The following is a 20,548-nucleotide window of genomic DNA, read 5'->3' on the forward strand; positions in this document are numbered from 1 at the left end:
CTGTACTGTATATGTGCATATGTTTGTAACTATGTCATGTGCCTATTTGTGTGTATGTGTTAGTACTGTTGATGTGTATATGTAATGGGCATCTCCGCTCCTGTCCGCATGTCCACAACATACACTGCTGTGCTGCAACTATAGGAAATGACCATCGGTCAGGATAGACTCTATACTGTCTGTGCTGTCTGACCATTTTCTGTGGGAGCAGCATGTCAGCTGATGTGGAAAAACTGCCAACAGCGGAGAGTAGACGACCCAGGAACCAGAAAGTGCGGCAGGGGGGCCCCAACCAAAAGTTTGCTACGGGGCCCAGTAATTTCTAGTTACGCCCCTGTCTGAATCAGAGCGTGCATCAATTGATTAGCAGTGGCTAAAGTAGTTGGATGCAGCCCTAGGGAGTCCTGTAAAACATGGATACGGCCTATGATTATATAGATGTTTTCCAGGCTTCATCCAACTTCTGCAGCCATCGGTAATCAAATGCCACATGCTCAGGTTTGGACGGACCAAAGCATGCTCTCCTCTTTATCAAGGAGTCTCAAAATGAAATTCACTGCAGTACCTGGCCAAATATCTGCTGAACCACTACCACCACCCTATGACACTACGGGGTGAATCACATTTAGATTAAACAATAAAACAATAGACCTACTTCAGGAGCGAGGTATTCTGGGGTACCACAGAACGTCTTCATCGTCGCCCCATCCTTTATACCTTCTTTGCACAGGCCAAAATCTGTAATTTTTATGTGTCCATCTTTGTCCAGCATAAGATTTTCCAACTACAAAAAAATATATGTATATATTAATAATAATTTAATACTAATACAGAAGTTTTTGGGTCAATGTGAATTCCGCACACAATAATAATAAATAGTGAGGTCACAGGCAGATGTTCCACTCTCCTCCGTTCACCTCACATCTGTCTGGTGCTTTACCTCAGATAACCCAGGCACCGAGTGCAGAGGTTTCCAGCACACAATAAAAACATTTCGCGTCTCCTCGTCTCATTGTCCGTCCGGGGAAGGCAGAGGGGGTGTATTTATAGAATGGGGCAGGTAAGCGGAGCAGTTCCATTGGGATTTTCAACACAGATAAATTTTTACCTTATTCTGTTTTGTAAACATTCAGGCCGCACCAGTACAAAATATTGGCGTAAAATCCTGCGACCGGTGCCAAGAAAGCAACGAAGGAAAGGTCAGTCTTAAAGACACAAGGACTTACTATGCTACGATATACTATTCACTGCTAAGTGGGGAGGGAGTAAAATTTAGTCATACAGACGCCCGGTATAAAACAACAAGGTTATCAAGGTTTACAAAAACATGGCCACTTTATTCCAAAAACAGCACCTCTCTTGTCCTCAGTTTGGGTGTGGGTTTTGCAGGTCAGTTCCACTGAAGTGAATAAAGCTGAACTGTAATGCCACACACAACCTGAGGACAGGGGTGGCGCTGTTTTCTCAAAAAAGTTGCTTTGTTTTTAATTCTGGGTGACAGCTTTAGTCATATATTCTGGCTATAACAGAAATATAGTCACTAGTATATAGAAGTTTTCAGTCAGCTCTCTCAGACACTTAGATTACTAAATAATTTGGTAGATTTATCTCCACAATCCTATTTCTACAACTAAGCAGACTGTTCAGGATTCTAGGAAAGAGCGACCTTGTTTATTATTGCGTATGATCTCTAAAGGTCTATGTCTGCTGTGTAGTTGAATACCATCTATTGTTCCCTATAGCAGCTAGGTAAAGTGGCAGGGGTCTGGGATTTTATTGATGCCTATCGTCATGTCATTTTTCTGGCTTTCCACTTGGTAATCTTACGGAATTACACTTACAGCTCAATTCTCTTCAGCATTAATCAGGGGTTCCCTGAATAGCCCATCAGTATCTGATCAATAAGGGTCCAACACAGCCACTATAAAATGTAAGTAACAGAAATAGATCAGCGATCTCAGGGATCTCCCTGAGATCAGCGATCTGTTCCTCTTATAAGCAACTAAGTGTGTCTCCTGCAAGAACACTGTTTTTCTTATGGCTCTACTAGGCATTGCTCCTACCTAGCCAGAATCCTGCTCCACACTGATGAGAGGCAAAACCCGAAACAGCTGTATGTGGATGGATACCTGGCCTTGGTTTATCCCTTGTCATTACATTGACTTATAGGGCCACTTAATATGGTGGTTTAGGTGGCTTCCTTGCAGGAGCCACCCCTTGGCTGGGTCCTTCACGGAGGGATATCTGGCTAGTCCTGTGTTTCGAGACTCTTCAATGAGGATCTACAGGCTCTTCTTTTGCACTATAAAATGTACAGAGCTGTCAGCCTCGGCGTATGCAGGTGGTGTGTTTCTGATAATTTGTGACCCCCTATGATTAGATGATGACGACCTATCCTGAGCCTAAGCCATGAACTACAATGTCCAAAAAAGACCCTTTAAAGCTGAAGTGCACTACAATGGGATTAGCAACTTGAAATCTAAAAAAAATAAATAAAAAAATATGATGCAGTAGAACACACACTTTTTTTAGTCCCACAAAATAAAAGTCCCGTATATGTTGCGGTAATAGGCTGAACACACAAGCCACAAGTAGGCTACATTTGATTCATTAATCTCAATAGGATATGGAGAGAGAGGAGCGGCTGCACATCACACCTATGGCTGATACTAATGCTGCTAAGCCTGTTTTAAAAAAACAACTTCAGGATGTTGGAATATGAATTGATCAAGCCATATCGCCCCGTGTACCAACGTCCCGGTCTCCTGGTTCACAAAGGTCCCTACGCTAACTCCACACTGCCACCCCCGCAAAGCGTGCACAGAAAGGCCCTGCAACCCCCATGTCACAGGACCAAACCCAAAGTGCCCCCACAAAAGTCCCAGCCAGCACCACCGGCGGGGAAGGCTGCCCCAAACAACACAAGTATGGATATGGTATTACACTCACCAAAACTGCTGCAGACAGAATGGGAAAAACATGGAGGTACTGTCATGTGAGCACAGGTATATGCTCTGCTGACTTAGGTCACATGGGTCTTTTAAAGGGGAGTGCCAGCTGCCCAGAAAGGGGAGAAAAATGCAAAATCCGACATGGAAAGAGAGGAGCGGCTGCACATCACACCTATGGCTGATACTAATGCTGCTAAGCCTATATTAAAAATCCAACTTCAGGATGTTGGAATATGAATTGATCAAGCCATATCGCCTCGTGTACCAACGTGTATCAGAGACCTGCACGTTGGTACATGGGGCAGTGTGGCTAGATCAATTTACACACAAACTTCTAAAGTTTTTTTTTTTTTTTTTAAATATGCAGCCCAGAGGCATTAGTGTCAGCCATAGGTGTGAGGTGCAGCGCTTCTTTCTCTCCTGGACCGTATTTATTTATTTCTTTTCTAAGTGCTTTTGCACTCCTCCTGGCAAGACCCACATGACCGCAATTAGCAGGAGACACCTGAGTGCACAGGTTTTAATCCCTCCTGTCTTTCCCATTCTGTCTGCAGCAGCTATGGCGAGTGTAATACCCTATCCAGGCTTGTGCTGTTTGAGGGCGACCTCCTCCGCCGGTGGTGTCGGCTGGGTGTTTTTGGGGGGCCTTTTTGGGTCTGGTCCTGCGACATGGGGGTTGCAGGGCCGTTCCATGGCCTCCCTTCCCTGCCTGTGCACGCCTGGCGGGGGTGGTGGTCACTGACCGACACAGTGTGGACTTAGTGTAGGGACCCATGTGTATCAGAGACCTGCACGTTGGTACATGGGGCAGTGTGGCTTGATCAATTTACACACAAACTTCTGATGCTTTTTTTTTTATATGCAGCCGAGAGGCATTAGTGTCAGCCATAGGTGTGAGGTGCAACGCTTCTTTCTCTCCTGGACCGTATTAATCTCAATAGGCCTACGGCAAATACATTGCATTATACGTCAGCGTACTTTTTCACCAATATGTCAACATACTGACTGAACTCAGTGTGGGACCCCACCTAACAAGTAATGTCGCCCTGTCACATTTTTTCCTGCAAGGGCCCAATCTCATCTGTCTGCTGTTTGGAGAAATGCAACAACCCCCTTTTGACTTGATAGCAACAGTACATGCCTGTAGTATAACCTATGGTATGATCCCCGACTGTAGATGCTTGTAAAGCATTACTGGCAAGTTTTGTTACTAGGTTGTAAAAATGTGTTATAAAAGAAAACAAAAAACAGCACCACATCTGTCCACAGGTTGCGTGAAGTACTGCAGCTCCGGTCCATTCACTTTGACACAGATACACTACAATTCCATTCACAACCCATTGGCAGGCGGGTCACTGTTCTTGGTAGACGGCAGCTATGTTTTTCTAATTCCAAACAGCCCCTTTAAAAGCAACCTGGATGTTAACATGGAGGAAATACCTTTAAATCTCTGTAAACTACATTTTTCTCCGAGTGAAGATAATCTAATGCAGAAACTATCTCTGCGCCATAAAACCGCGCTCTGTCTTCAGAAAATATACGTTCTCTCGATAGATGGAAGAATAGCTGAAAATAGAAGAAGCATACAAGAGTTAGGATTGGCAAGGCCAACTGAGAATGTAGATTCAGAAATCACCTAATGTATTAAAAAAAAAAATAAATGAAGAGGGGCAAACACAGACTCAATTAATCATCATTAGAAAGGGATGGATCAGCGCTATGGAGGCGGGGCAGTGCTCCTAACGGTCTTACCAGACTGTGGAGCAAATGACTAACAGCACCATAACCCTTCCGAGGATGAAGGGAAGTGTCATACCTTCATCCTCTGCCTCTCCTCCACAATAGGGGATTATCAGTAGGTTACATTCCTTTTAAATTCAGTGGGCTGCCAATGCAATGCTGGCATGTACTGGATCCACCAGAGTGAGAGAGGTTCATAACCACTCGATATTCTTACCGTTTCCCTTTCAGGATCCAAATCTATTAGCTCAGAATTCTCCCACTAAAAAATAAGGAAAACATAGCTGCTTTCTTCCAGATACAGCATCACTCTTGTCCCCAGTTTGTGCATAGTAGAGCAGAGTTGTTACACCACAGACAACCTGAGTACAGGTGTGGTGCCGGTTTTGCAAGAAAGCAGCTGTGTTTTCCGGATGCTGAATAACTCCCTTTAACCATGTCTATTTGTTTGGGCTCTATTACATGGGCCGACTACAGCCCAATCATTTTAGTATATAAGTACCGATCTGCTAGAACGGTGTTCATTTACTGGACCTATCGTTCGCAATGTCCATGCAACCCTTGCCCAAACACCTGATACCTTACTTCGCTCCACTCCCGGTCTTTTCTCCTGTGCTCCACAGCTTCCCAGTCCCGGCGGCTGCAGCGTCTGAGCGTCCAGTCAGCGGACAGACCGCTCAGACGCTGTTGCCGCCGGTACTTGGAAGCTGCGGAGCAAGGTATCAGGTGTTTGAGCAATCGTCAACCATCAGCCGTGCATCGCTATTACAGGTAGCATAGCGTGGTCAAAGCCCGATGATTTTAGGTCGAAACCTAAATCAACAATCAGCCGATTATCGCTTTATCGGCTGATCGTTGTTTCTATTACACTGAGAGATAATAATCGACCCGATTCGGCCAATTATCGCTCCATGTAATAGGGCCCTTAGGCTGCAGTCCTTTACTATATAGATCCACATAATTTTATACAGTATGGAACCAGCTGCATAAAGAAAATCTTTGGCTAACCCCATTCTTCAGAGTAATCACAAGTTTGTTACATTGCATCAGTACCCTCCAGGATGAATTGCACTTGGCCTTTACAAACATTCTTAAAAGCTACTTCACAAAGGAACACCTCAGTATTTACCTCTCCTCCGTTTGCATATTCCATGACAAAACATAAGCGATCATGCGTCTGAAAGGAATATTTTAATGCCTGAAAAAAAGAAAGAAATAATAAAAAAAAATTGGTAAAACTTTAAATAACATAACAGCAATCATTTCAGAATAATCATTTACTGCACCTTTATGCAATTTTGTCATACATTATAGCGTTGTAACTACTTTGGATTTTTATCACCAGAATTTCAGTTAGGGATTTTTTTAATGTGTTCTCTTAAAGATCATATACAAGAATGCAATAGTTACAAAGTATAAAAATAGAACAACAACAGAACCCAAGGGGAAAATCTTATGTGACAAACACTTAATTTGCTCTTTTCTCTATTCTTCCTGTTAAAGGAGAAGTCTAGCAAAAATTTGTATTAAAGTAATGTATTGTCCCCCAAAGGTTTAACAAATCACCAATATACACTTATTACGGGAAATGCACATAAAGTACTTTTTTCCCTGCACTTACTACTGCATCAAGGCTTCACTTCCTAGGTAAAATGGTGATGTCACGACCTGACTCCCAGAGCTGTGCGGGCTGTGGCTGCTGGAGAGGATGATGGCAGAGGGATGCTCAGTGTCCGTCCAGTGCCCTGTGTCCCTCAGTATCCCTCTGCCATCATCCTCTCCAGCAGCCACAGCCCGCACAGCTCTGGGAGTCGGGTCGTGACATCACCATTTTATCCAGGAAGTGAAACCTTGATGCAGTAGTATGTGCAGGGAAAAAAGCAAGTTATGTGCATTTCCTGTAATAAGTGTACATTGATAATTTGTTTAACTTCTGGGGGACAATACACTACTTTAATAAAAACTTTTGCCAGACTTCTCCTTTAACATCTCTGTATCCCAACCTTAGGGCCGTACACATTACGAAATCGGTGCTGAATTTCTGTGCAAACCCCCCTGCCACCCACCAGCAGAGAGCGGAGGCACACAAGCCCTCCCATTCAAAAAAAAAAAAAAGAAGGATTCGGAATTCTGTTGTGTGAATGGGCCCTTATGAAAACTACCATTAAGCACACTGAAACTTTCAGTCCTTCCAGAGTTTGGTGGAAGACCATCACAACCTCCATCGTGGTGGTTTCTAACATGGCAATTTTTTTGAAAAACGACCACTGCAGTTTTTGTGGCAAAGCAAGACGTGGATTCAAATGGAATAGAAAATATAAAGGGAGGACTTGTGCTTCTCTTTCCTGTTGGATCCACTTCTGGTTTTAGAACAACCGCAGTAGCAGTGCCATGTGTGAAACCAACATCACCCTCATCCTTTAGACATGGTATGAGGTGTGGGGTTTATCTATATCAGTCATGTCAAACTCTGGCCCGCGGGCCAAATCTGGCTCGTGGAGCCATTATTGATTATATGAGATTACTGGGGAGGGTTGCCTACTATATGAGACTGCTGGGGAGGGCTGGCTACTATATGAGACTATTGGGGATGACTGGCTACAATATGAGATTACTGGGGAGGGTTGGCTACTATATGAGATTACTGGGGAGGGTTGGCTACTATATGAGATTACTGGGGAGGGTTGGCTACTATATGAGATTACTGGGGAGGGTTGGATACTATATGAGATTACTGGGGAGGGTTGGATACTATATGAGATTACTGGGGAGGGTTGGCTACTATATGAGATCACTAGGGAGGGTTGGCTACTATACGAGATTACTGGGGAGGGTTGGCTACTATATAAGAGACTATAAGGAGGGCTGGCTACTATATAAGAGACTATGGGGAGGGCTGGCTACTATATAAAGAGACTATGGGGGAGGGCTGGCTACTATATGAGACTAGGGGGAGGGTTGGCTACTATATAAGACTATTGGGGAGGGCTGGCTACTATATGGGACACTTGGGGGGGGGGCTGGCTAATATTTGGGGAAATTTTGGTTAGGTTGGCTACTACATGGGGTAATATTGGGGAGTTGGCTATTACATGGGTTGGGGTTTAATCATATCATAGCAATTTATCATGTAATTTATCATAGTGCACAGCGCTGGGAGACCCACACAGCTGATAGTGCCCGAGACACCACATTCGCGCTTCAATAATTATCAAGGTTGGCCCGCGAGTTAGTCCAATTTTTTTATTTTGGCACACTGTGTATTTGAGTTTGACACCCCTGATCTAAATGATGTCTATACTGGACATTTATAAAAGAAAAAAAATGTTGATTTTTCAGGATCTATAAAGATCCTTCACCAGGTACATTGAGGCAAGAGCCTATTTTAGTTCTGCCTATCTGGGGCAGCAGCTTTCTTGCAAATCTCTGCAGCGAGTAATGATTTGTAAAAACAATTAAGAAAAAAAAATGTTTTAAATAGCTAAATTTAATTGTGTGCGTTATATTGTATATGCTGCTCAGGCAACAAGACTATACTTACAGTTAGGAAAGGATGCCTAGAATTCTGTAAGACGCGGTTTTCAGTCAGTGTATGTGCTACTTCATCCTGATTTAAAAATTAAAAAAAAAAAAAGTAAAAGGTTAAGAAAAAATGTTTTTAAGTAAGTCTATTAAAACAAGCCCATTTTCTTCATCTTCTTCTTTTAGACCCCTCACTCCTAGATGCAGCACAGTTACCTCTCATTCAGATGAACAGATGAACAATCTACAATACCAATTACAGCACCAGGATAAGAGTGGTGCCGGTAATAAAAACATAAAGGGGGTCTGCTTTTTGTAGCTATAATCCCATTGGTTATTCATCTACCGATCACACATAAACTGCATATTATAGACATATAAAAGGGTTAGGTGATAAGAAGCTGATGGGTGGGGACCAAGCGACCCCCCACTGATCCCAAGAACGGGAACAGAATTGTCCCCAGAATGGATGGTGCACTCTCTGTGTGCCTAGCCGCTGCTTCTTGCATTTTATATGGGACTGCCAAACACTGCCAAAGTGTCAAACTAGGAAATGTTCAGCAGCCCCTTTGAAAATAAAAAGAGGTCCACACCATTCATTTTGGGATCAATATGTTTCTTTTCTCTTTCTAAGTACTGGTGGGGTCCCTGTGGACTTAAGATGAAAATACCCATTTAGGCACCACTTTAAAGCAAATGTACCACTAGATAAATCACTTTTTTTTTTACATGAACAGACCGACACTGGCGCTGGGATGCCGGTGGTTCGGTCCTTTTTTCGAACCAGTTCTTGGGCCGGTCTATTCACAAGAAGCAGCCCACTAGCTCCCAGTATGATGATGATCTCTCTGTGACGCAACTCTATTGATACTAATGGAGCCACGTCACAGAGGGGAGGGTTGTTGCCACACTGGGGGCTGGTGGGCCTGCCTCCAGTGTTTGTGTCGGGTCGGTGCTTGGGAATAGACTGCGTCACTGGCATCTCCGTGCCGGTCTGTTAATGTGAAAAGCCCATAACTAAGTACCTAGTACACTGGTGTAGAGTTTGGGTCATGCACATTTTGTGGCTCTTTAATAGCGGCCTAAAAGGTTAATGTTTTTTTTTCTCCAACATACAGACCCATGGACCTACCTTTGCAACAATTACTTCTTTTTTTAATATTTTCATAGCATAATATCTTCCTGTTGCTTTTTCTTTGACTAAAATGACTTTTCCAAAGGTACCTTTCCCCAGTAGCTTAAGATATTCAAATTCATTCATTGTCTGAAAAAAATAAATCAAAAACAAAACACGATGAGTTCCCTTGGGTTTATATTTTTGTACTAAGCTGCAAATAAATTCAATCACCACTGAGGATTAACCAGTTCAAAGAGTGTAAAAATAAGTATTTCACACGAGTATCTCCTTTAAAGGAGGTCCATGGAATAGAGAAATAAGGCTAAACAATAGAGACCTAGATGTGCACACATTTTATAGCGGACTCTTAACATTTCTCATCTTGGATTATGGTAGTCATTCTTATTCACCTATGGAAGTATCTCAAGCTGCCCTCTCCACCTATCAAAATCTCTAAGAGTAGCGGTCTGCCAAAGGAAACCGATGACTAATGGCTATCGCTCCTGATGCCTCTCGGCTGAGGATTGGATGCATTCCTCCATTCTAAATGAAAAAGCCGCCACTAGACATCAGTTATCTCTCAGGAGAACAAATGGATTGGTAATGTAAAAACCCATTATGCTCAACTCTTCTCTTCTTTAACATTTGCAGTCAAAAAAAGAGACAGAAGGTCAACATACACATTATATGGTTGACCAATTCCACCGAAAAAAAAACTGGTTATGCCGACATGGATCTAATGTGTATGGTCACCATAGTGTATATTACACTGCATGACTATATTAGTATAATTTACAGAAAATGAAGAAACCCCTTAAAACGTTTGGGAAACCAGTTTATTTTAGCAAAGGAAACTGGATATAAGGCTTGAACCCCTCACCTCACCAATGCCTCAGATGAACAGGACAAGTGATTCCATTAAAACAAATGGGAATCTTGTAGATGAGTGTATGAAGCGTCAAAGAAACCCCATAAAAAGAACCAATAACATACGATACTACTGTCTTCCATAGATCTGTTGAAGGGCTTGTCTGCTTCCCCCCCCCCCCCCCCCAGAAACAGCAGCATTTTTGTTCACAAGCTGTGCCTTGTATTACTTGAATAGGACTGACCTGAAATACCAGACATAGCCTCTGAACAAGAGTGGTGCTATTCCATAAAGAAAAAAAAAAATACACATTTTCGTCACCTCCCCCAATACTATTAAAAATCTAAGTTTATTTAAACTGAATTATAGGTGGCAAAACATCACTATGTGGGTGTACAGATCCCCCAGAATAAAGCCTGTTCTATTATATACCTGTTACCCAATCTGACAAGCCCAAACTGTGATCTGCCGCAGACAGCGATGGCATCAACACGCCTTGTAATTGCTGCTTTGTCTGAAGGACAGAATGTGCAGCTCAGCTGAGAGACAGAGAGAGCAGGCATATACTGATTATATAGAGTATATTATATAGGTCAGCTACACACAGGTTTCCATCTATAGATGTAACATTAAGCATCACTCTGACGACCACATAGGATGGGGTTAACTTACTACTTTGTGTTTTGGTTTTGAAAGAGAGACTTCCATTTCCTCTGCACCGGAATTATCACTCGGGGAACCAGACCTAAAATCCATCATCTCCTCCTCCTGTTTCTTAAGGCTGTCGGCTACTGCCTGGATGGCTTTTATCCATTCTTCCCTGAAACAGAACAAAATATTAAAAAGAAACTGTAAAAGAACTGTTGGGGACCAGATTTTAAGTGTTGTGATGGCTATTAAGGTTATGCAAAAATAGCTCTCACGCCACCCTAAGAAGAGAGTTTTCCCTTCAAGGGTCTTAGAACACTGACTAGGTATACATGTCAAGCCAATACAACGCTCTCTTCAAGGTGATGGCTAGTGAATCACAACCTGAAGTTAACACAGTCGCCTTCTATTGAACAAATTAAATCTCACGTCTACTGGCCCTTTTACACAAAGTGATTATCGTCCATACTTGCCCCTCCCGCTGCTCTGTGCCCCCGCCCCTTACCCGCTCACTGTCTGTGTATGTGATAGCATTAACAGCAAGTGTAGAACGAGGAGTAAGTGAGCACTGACTTAACAGGCCGGCCCTCGCTTGTTCCTAATATCAGGCTGTCTAATACAGCTCTAAGGGTGGGTTCACATTAAGGAATTCTCGCGGATAAACTCTGCGGAATTCCGCCGGCTGTACACGCTCACGGACGCGCACCTTTCCGCTGGATCCATAGACACGTCAATTCTTTCGGCAGAATGCGGAATCAGCCGGCCCATAGAATGGTTACTATGGAGCCGCCGGAAAGGGGCGCATCCATGAGCGTGTACAGCCTGCAGAATTCCGCAGAGTTTATCCGCGAGAATTTCTCAATGTGAGCCCACCCTAAGACTTGTTAAATGTTGAATACTAAGATCTGTGGCTGATCAGTGTCCCTTTTACATGGCCAACTAACAGCCGCAGGACCATTTCTAGCAATGCTCCTGGCTAATAATTTGCCAGTGTAAAAGGCCCTGTACTCTCCAGGCCCAATTACATCAGTATATTGGTCGAATTTAAGCAATAATCTTTCTGTGTGAATGCAGGCAATAATCAAACGACTAACGAAAAAGGGGGGTCGTTGATCACATCTTTTGAGCTGACCATAAAATCGTTGTTAATCTTTCACAAATCTTTTGCTGTATGTACACGTTGTTCGTTTGTTATTACAATCACTCGTACATTAAAGTATACAAAAAAAAGTAACTAACGACTATTGCTCTGTGTGTTTATGGCGAATGATTTCAGGTCATTTCCAAAAGCGCTCGTCTGTCATCATTTTTCGGAAAAAAGATAAATCCCTTAACCTATGGCTGTGAGAAGTGAAGCAGTGGATTTGGTGTTCCGCATTAGAAATATTGAGCCCGCAACCCGTGTCATGGTACACAGTGGCACCACTTTAGATACAAACACAAAATGATCAGTACAGTTCACATGACTATAATATATAATGGTACACCCAGGGCCGTATTACCAGCTGCTGCTGCCCTAGGCACTAAACCTGCAGACGCCCCATCTTCACTCACCTATTAGCATCATGATTTTCTAGTTTCTGATCATCATGTTGATATTTGATCAGGCTTAGGCCGTGATCCCACATTTACTGTACGTCACCACATGCAGCCGAAGCCAGACACTCACGCAGTAACCAAGAGGCGTATGGCCAATAATCCTGGTAACATATGACTACTAGGGAATAAATGGGAGCGGGGTTTTGGCCACATGCATCTCTCTACATGGAGAAACATTGCCTAAATCGCGTTTTTCATGTTTTTTTTTTAACTGCTTAAAACAAACAAATTTCCACATTGAATGAATGATTACAGCCGTCTGAATATTGTCTGAAGTAATTCTCACCACAGGATTGGTAGATTGGTAATAGCTCCAGGCGTCACATTTAACACCGCCACACCAGACCTGACCAATATCGCCATACTATGACTGGATAACACTTCCACACCAGACCTGACCAATACTACCATACTGTGACTGGATAACACTGCCACACCAGACCTGACCAATATCGCCATACTATGACTGGATAACACTTCCACACCAGACCTGACCAATACTACCATACTGTGACTGGATAACACTGCCACACCAGACCTGACCAATATCGCCATACTATGACTGGATAACACTTCCACACCAGACCTGACCAATACTACCATACTGTGACTGGATAACACTGCCACACCAGACCTGAACAATCCCAGATTTACTGGCAAGTCTGAACAGGAGGCGGGAGACTAAAAAAAAAACAAAAAACAGATGTTTCCTCCCCCCTGCTCCCTGATGCTGCCCTAGGCATCGGACAATGGGTGCCTAATGGTAAATACGGCCCTGGGTACCCCAGGACTATTATAGTCCTTAGGTTATAGCATGATAACCTATTTCTATTATTACAGCTCAGAAAGTGGGTATGACTATGCAGAATGGAAAACCAAAAAGAAAGATGAAGTCTGTACACAGTTATGTACCAAAAAGAGAATGCTAGAGCATATGTAATTGTTCATTGCATAGAGCATTTGTTGCACCCACTTTATTTTATACTGGATTTTTCAATGGTGGCACGCACCTTTCTTGTTCGTTTACATACACTGTGATAGTCATTACTTGTCCCCAAGGCACAGACCTTTTTACTTCTAATATTTGGGGAGACTTCTTAAAAGTAAAAATAAATAAATGGATCAAGTGGATTATCCATAGCAACCAGATTTCACCCCAAAAATATTTTAAAGGTTCCTTAGAGGGGAAAAAAAAAAAAAAAAAGGGAATGGCTCCACTTTCCCTTACACCTATGTTTATAAATCTTGCACAATTTGAGTATTTAAAATAGAAACTGAAATCCTGCTGGTTAACAGGAAGAGAAAATAAATCAAAACTTATGCAATAAGAAATTAGTGCTTCACAGCCATCATGGAATCTGATATTTTTTTTTAATCTGCAGTGATAGATCCGTATGGGCTACATCACTAAATGCTGCATCTGAAACCATCTCTCCAAGATTCATTTTTGTATTTATATGATGTTTATTTTCAACATCGAGAAAAAAGTTTTTCTTTTTAGATCAACAGCTGGCCATGCTGCATCCGCGTGAGTCTACTTATTTTAGTTTCACAATCCTGCACGTCAGGACATTCAAGGCAATTTTACAGCAATGGACTAGTCATACAATGTCCTGTGTACCACCCCATAGCAATGTAGGAAGCCCAGCATCTGCAAATGTACAATGTGTAAAATTATAGTTCAACTGATGATGTCCTCAAGAGTGATGGTACGCAGAATGCCCATACTATGTCATGTTATCACAACTAGATGAAGGTACATTACAACATTACAGAACATGGGCCATGACCTGTTGAACCCTAGTGGAATAAAGTAGCCTTCGATCAGTGGGGTCCAACTTCTGCTCTATCCCAACAGCTGGAAAGCCAACTTCCAGTATGCTTTGGGCACTGCTGGTTGTTAAGGGATGTTTAGACTTGTAATATACCTGCTGGAGAGCCAAAGGTTGGAAACCACTGGTATAGAGTAGAGTGCTACAAACACTATATTAAAGGAGAAGTCCAGCAAAAAATTTTTATTAAAGTATTGTTTTGCCCCCCAAAATGTATACAAACCACCAATATACACTTATTACAGGAAATGCACATAGAAGTGCACTTACTACTACATTAAGGCTTCACTTCCTGGTCAAAATGGTGATGTCACAACTTCCAGAGCTGTGCGGGCTGTGGCTGCTAGAAAGGATGAAGGCAAAGGGATGCTCGGTGTCTCTCCAGTGCCCTGTGTTCCTCAGTGTCCCCCTGCTATCATCCTCTCCTGCAGCCACAGCCCGCACAGCTCTGGGAGTCGGATCGTGACATCACCATTTTATCCAGGAAGTGAATCCTTGATTCAGTAGTAAGTGCAGGGAAAAAAACACTTTATAAGCATTTCCTGTAATAAGTGTATATTGGGGATTTGTAAAACTTTTGGAAGGCAATACAATACTTTAATATAAATTTTTGCTGGACTTCTCCTTTAAGCAACACCACCACTCAGTAGGGCATATCTGAAGGAGGTGGCAAGTTTGCTAAATTAATGTATTGGGAAATAAATTTAACTTGCCAGCCCTTACAAGTTTATGTATGTTAATTGAGATGGGAATATCCCTTTAATACTAGAGCCCAAAAGCAGGCCATGATCAGAGACTTCAACCATATGAACTGATATTGATCTGATTAAGTTATAGATACATGGAAGAAGATTTGACTTCCTTCATAAATGGATACATACCCATCAGTGGCGTAGCTACCAGGCCCGGCCCGCCGTGAGGGGAGGCCCCCCCCCCTCGCCACTGTACTCTCTTGTGACCGCATACAGTTTTGCTTGCGGTCACAAGAGTCCAGCTCTTACTGGTCCCCGGCTGATGCGCGGCTGCCGGAGGTGTCCCATCCTATCCCCGACAGCGCGCGCATCAGAGAACTCCCATGCGCCTGTGGGGAAATCTCTGATGTGCGGCTACCGGGGGTGTCCCGTCCTATCCTCGGCAGCGCGCGCATCAGCTGGGGACAGACCAGGAGGCAAGAGGCTGGATGGGGGAGCAGATGGCAGGTGAGTTGTGTTTTTTGTTATCTGCTGTGCACAGGGGGAGAGGGGGCCATCTATAAGAAAGGGGGGGGGGGAGAGTGGAACCATCTATATGGGAGGGGGAAGAGGGGGCCATCTGTAAGGGGGTATAAGTAAGGGGGGGAGGGGGGCCATCTATAAGGGGACTACATAGGGGGAGAGGGGGCCTATAAGGAGGCTACATAGAGGAAGGCATATACTATAAGGGGGATCACATAGTGTCAGCCTACTCATTAAATGAGGGCATAAAGGAGTCAATACAGATGGGCAGTTTGTAGAGGAGGATGGTGCCAGTATGAGGAGCCCAATATGTTTGTCTGGCAGGTTCTCATAATGGCCTCAGGGAAGACGTCCCCTGTGAGTCACTTGATATAACTGCACTGTAATGTATATAGTTAATAGGATCAGAAGAAATCGGCACTACAGGTGTAGATGAGGACTAAGACATAAAGTCCCGTAATGAATGATGCATCCTGGGGTGCTCACTAATAATACAGTCCCGTCTGGTAACAATGTAATCAAAAGATAAAGTAGCGGTACTCAGTGTGATTGGTTTGTGCAGGTATCTTTATTTCAGTGACGCATGGACATTTAGAAGGCGGACGCCAGGTTGATGCAGGTTACAAGTTTGTTTTGCGCTTCTGCGCTTCAACAGACCCCAACAGACCCCTGAGGGGTCTTTTGAAGGGCAGAAGCGCGAAACAAGCTTGTAACCTTCACCAACCTGGCATCCGCCTTGTATATGTCCATGCGTGACACTGGTGAGTGCCACTACTTTATCTTTTGATTACATTGTAATGTATATAGTGTATAGAACCTGTGTAGAGCTGGGGCTACCTCTATATGACTGTCTCAGTGTACAGGATTTGGTCAGTAACAGTATGGCGGTATATGTATGGTGACAATATTTTCTCTTAATAAATGCTGGTGTTATTGATAATATCTGTTATAAATATATTGCACACACACACACACACCAATAGCATCACTTGGTCGTGAAAGGAAGCCCAGGGCCTCCTAGCTACGCCCCTGATACCCATAACTCTGAGAGCAAATTAGTAAGTCAGTGGGAAGTAACATGTCTATTTCCCTTCCAATTGTAACTCTTGACAGACATGAATTTATAAAAATCTTTGCCAAAGACAAAACAAGTCACAAGATCTCGTAAATCTTGTTTCGGCAACTTTATACTTGTCTAGACTAAGTGACAAGCAGACATTGCTGGATGTTAAATATTGTTTCCAACATGAAAAGGTCTATCTTCCTTCACCAGCCATTTGTAGCCGCTGGTTCACGATTAGTCTGCATTATTCTGCTCAATTTACACAGGCAGCAAAACTTCAGAGCCAACGCATCCCACTCCCAAACAGGTCTTCAAAAGGACCAATGTGACATCACAGTTTTGTTGGTTTCAAACTCCACCACCCGGCGCCTTTAAAGTGTGTAACATGCAGAGCTGAGAGATCATCTGCTTTTCAGAGTATATACTAATACTGGAATAATGTTGTGAGGCTAATTTTTCACGCTACATTCAGCTGTGAATGTCTAGTGTATATGGGGAACTGACAGGTGTCAGTTCAGGTCGCGAGACCCATAATCAGGCCAGGAACTTGTTGTAGATATGTCACTGCAGATGCTGTGCTCTGTAGACGGCCATATCATGAGCTGCAACTCCGGACTGCCCACCCACAGCCGATTTACAGCTGTCAATACCATGCATAGCCAGAAAGCTGTCAATCAAGGCCGGGTGGGCCATCCAGATTGGGAACTCAAGAATACTGGGTGCACTGTGGTCCCTCATTCTACAACGCACCTTCATGGCCAGAGGTATAACATGTAAAGCACTGATTTAGTCTTTCTAGTCCTCACTTGACATGCCACCGAAAAGGTCTCTGGGGTGCAATCTATGTAGTGACAGACTCCACTTTAAGGGTTGGTATAAGAAGCAATAAAAATTCCAGGCCATATTTTTGGCATCTAGTGGACTCGAAACACATACCTCTCCTCAGGAGAATCAACATGAAACGTCCTTTCTATAACTGTGGTCCACTGTAGGCATCGGATGATGAATGTGTTTGGTTTTGGTCGTTCTGTCTTCATCAGTTGACATTCTATCACGAGAGAAGAGGGAGAGGAAAAAAATGGTTCCTGAGCTTCTTCAAAACAATCATTTGTCTTGATTATACCTGGCAAACCCACAGGAGTAATCAGCTGCAGAATTGCACCCTTGAAAGACAAGCCATTTACTGCTTACCACTCCGGGAGTTGACTTGAAGAAAATAAAAAGGTTCATATGAAAATAAAAAAGTAGTCTTCTTAATTAAATAAATACTTTTTTGTTACTAATATAGGTAATCATTTAATGGCTGTTATCTAGGTCATAACTTCCAGGTCAATGCTGACACCAATAGAGGGGATAGTGTCACTTTATAAGAGAAGAGAGTATAACCGCAGAATCAGACTACACAGGGATTGTTTGTAGTCTGTCACCATGGAAACATCCAGGTGAGCATTGAAGCTGGAGACCAAGAAAAAATATGTACACAGCTTGATAGTTGTCCAACCCTGGCAATTTCTGCAGGACTGACAGCTGTCTATGTGTATGGAATCAACCTGAAACTTTAATACAGGTGATGTCAGGGGTAGAGAAAGATCAGGCAAGTTAAATTTCAACTGCCTGATCTTTTTGCTATCAGAGACAAACTGCTACCAGAGAAGTCTGGAACAGCTTACTTCTCCTTTCTCTATTCAACTATAACATGTGTATGGCTACCTCCCGTGGCTCTGCACTCCTTTCTAAAGCGAGCCTAGTACGAACCTGGCAGAAGCTCCATAGGCTGCATTGTACGTGTATTACAACGCAGTCTATTGCGCTTCAAGCAGGTCTGTACAGCACTCATGTCTGAAGAGGGTTGCCTACAAGATTTTTTTTAGAGGAACCTGCTGCAGTTGTCAATTTAGAAGTATCTTTTAAACTAGGGGAAGACTGTGACATGGTCATCTGTCTACAAATGGCAACCAAGTCACACAACCAAAATATATCTGCAGTTTGTCTATGTCAAGCTAAAGCTTTGTCTGCCTAGGCATGATGGAAATTGTAGTTTCGCAACAGCTGGAGGGCCAAAAGATCCCCATCCCTGATTTTAGGAGTACCAGTCAATAAAAAGAACTTTTGACATGTCATCAGGAATGTCAAAAGTTATGGATCACAGCAGGTCTCAGACCTGCTGAGACCCACTGTGATCAGGAGAAAAACAAGGCAGCAACGCAATCCACTCCCCAGCCGGCCACTAATTTAGTCTATGTAGTCTAATAGACTTCCAGTGTTGGAATTAACCAGACGTAGAGTGGATTGCTCTCTCCGCTGCTATTCTTCTCCTGATCACAATAGGTCACAGGAGTGAGACTTGCTGTGATCAATAATATTGGACATGCCCGATAACATGTCTTAAGTTATTTTTAATGAGAGGTACTCTAACAACTCATTCACATGGCTCTATGATAATACAGCAAAGCTGGCTATCAACATGGTTTTGTAACTAGGGCGTGTTGTTGAAAATCAAGAGGGCATACTTAACACTCACAGCTTGATTTACACAACTACAGCGCCACCTATCAGTGACTTTTTGCACTAAAATATATTTACATTACTCTTGCCCAAAGCTTTTAATGATAAACAGTTAACAGAGTCTAATATTTCAGATTATTTCAAATTACAGGAGGTTAATAAGTCGCAGCAAAAGCGAGAGAACATTTCTCATCTCGCCTAAGCAGCTAAAGTGTCACAAAAATATGCAAATTATTTATTAGCAGGCGCTAAACTTGGTAATGAATCAGCTTTAGCGTCTGCAGGGGGTACCTTCCTTCGTCACACAACGCGGTACTGTTATCATATTAAATAATTTTACTGTCCCCTATGATCATCGTTTTGCTAAACAGAGAATTTTATGGCATGTGAATGCTAAAAACAAACCAAGATTAATTAACCCGGCTCATTAATTACAAGTTGATTACAACAAACCAGGGGGTAGGATTACCAGGAAATAAACAACTTATTGCTATAAACACAATATACTGGATTGATGAATTTAGGAAAATTTTTATTTTATATGGGCTACAGAATCACTAACCCCCAAAAGGGGCTCGGAGCAAAAGCAGCAAAACTAAGGATGCATTCACAAGTTGCTTTCAGATCAAGATTTTTGCCTCAATTTTCACAAGATCTTGGCAAATCTGTGACTTGTGAATGCACCTTAGAGGTGGCCATTGACAAGTAATAATTAGTGTTGAATAACAACCATCAAGGACAGCGTGGCAATTTTTCGCTATAGTTCTGAACTTCTCGCGGCTGCTGCGGGCAGATGCCAGGAAGACGAGGGGGAGTGTGGGCAGGTATGAAATTTTTTTTATTTTTTTACACTTAAAGGCAAGGGCTGCACAGACATCACTAACGATGTCCATGCTGCACGATACTTGAGCCGTGTAATAGGCTCAGTAAACGCCGCCAATCTAGCAGATTGGTGCTTACTAATGGTGCGTTTAAACAGAAATTTATCTGACAGATCTTTGAAGCTTGTACCTTCTTATAGCTGCTTTTAATCCAAGATCTATTCTGGGGTCCGTTCAGCAGGTGATGCAGTTATTGTCCTAAAAAACAACTTTTAAACTTGCAGCCCCGTGCCCAACAGGAGTATCTGTGCCCTAACTTTGCACCACCACTCCGTCCCTCCTCCCCACCCTCTTCATCATTAGGAATGCCACTGGAACATTTTCTCCTGTCTGAACATTGCACAGGTGCCTTAACGATCCAACCCATGTTCACTATTCACACAGCTAAGGGATAGGAGACAATCTGCCTAGGGCATTCCTAATAATGAGGAGGGCGGGGAGGAGGGACAGAGAGGGTGTGCCAGCCTAATGCATAAAAAATCTAAGCCCCAGACGTTTGGCACGGGGCTGCCAGTTTAAAAGTTGTTTTTTAGGTCAATAACTGCATCACCTGCCAAACGGACCCCAGGACAGATCTTGGATTAAAAGCAAATTTTGAGTACAGAGTC

General features: G+C 43.0%; 1 protein-coding gene across 3 annotated transcripts in view; it reads right to left on the bottom strand.

Moving 5' to 3' along the window:
• Positions 1-20,548, bottom strand: part of AKT1 (AKT serine/threonine kinase 1) — a 103,983-nt gene that overhangs the window by 19,321 nt on the left and 64,114 nt on the right. For all 3 annotated transcript variants that reach the window (XM_069950916.1, XM_069950917.1, XM_069950915.1), the window contains 7 exons: positions 17,491-17,602; positions 10,871-11,018; positions 9,346-9,477; positions 8,233-8,298; positions 5,821-5,889; positions 4,392-4,517; positions 656-784 (listed from right to left, as the gene is read on the bottom strand). In XM_069950916.1, coding sequence (XP_069807017.1) covers positions 656-784; positions 4,392-4,517; positions 5,821-5,889; positions 8,233-8,298; positions 9,346-9,477; positions 10,871-11,018; positions 17,491-17,602 — 782 coding nt within the window. The remainder of the gene's footprint in view (positions 1-655; positions 785-4,391; positions 4,518-5,820; positions 5,890-8,232; positions 8,299-9,345; positions 9,478-10,870; positions 11,019-17,490; positions 17,603-20,548) is intronic.

The sequence above is a fragment of the Dendropsophus ebraccatus genome, chromosome 13, assembly GCF_027789765.1.
Source record: "Dendropsophus ebraccatus isolate aDenEbr1 chromosome 13, aDenEbr1.pat, whole genome shotgun sequence".
Taxonomy (NCBI): Eukaryota; Metazoa; Chordata; class Amphibia; order Anura; family Hylidae; genus Dendropsophus; species Dendropsophus ebraccatus.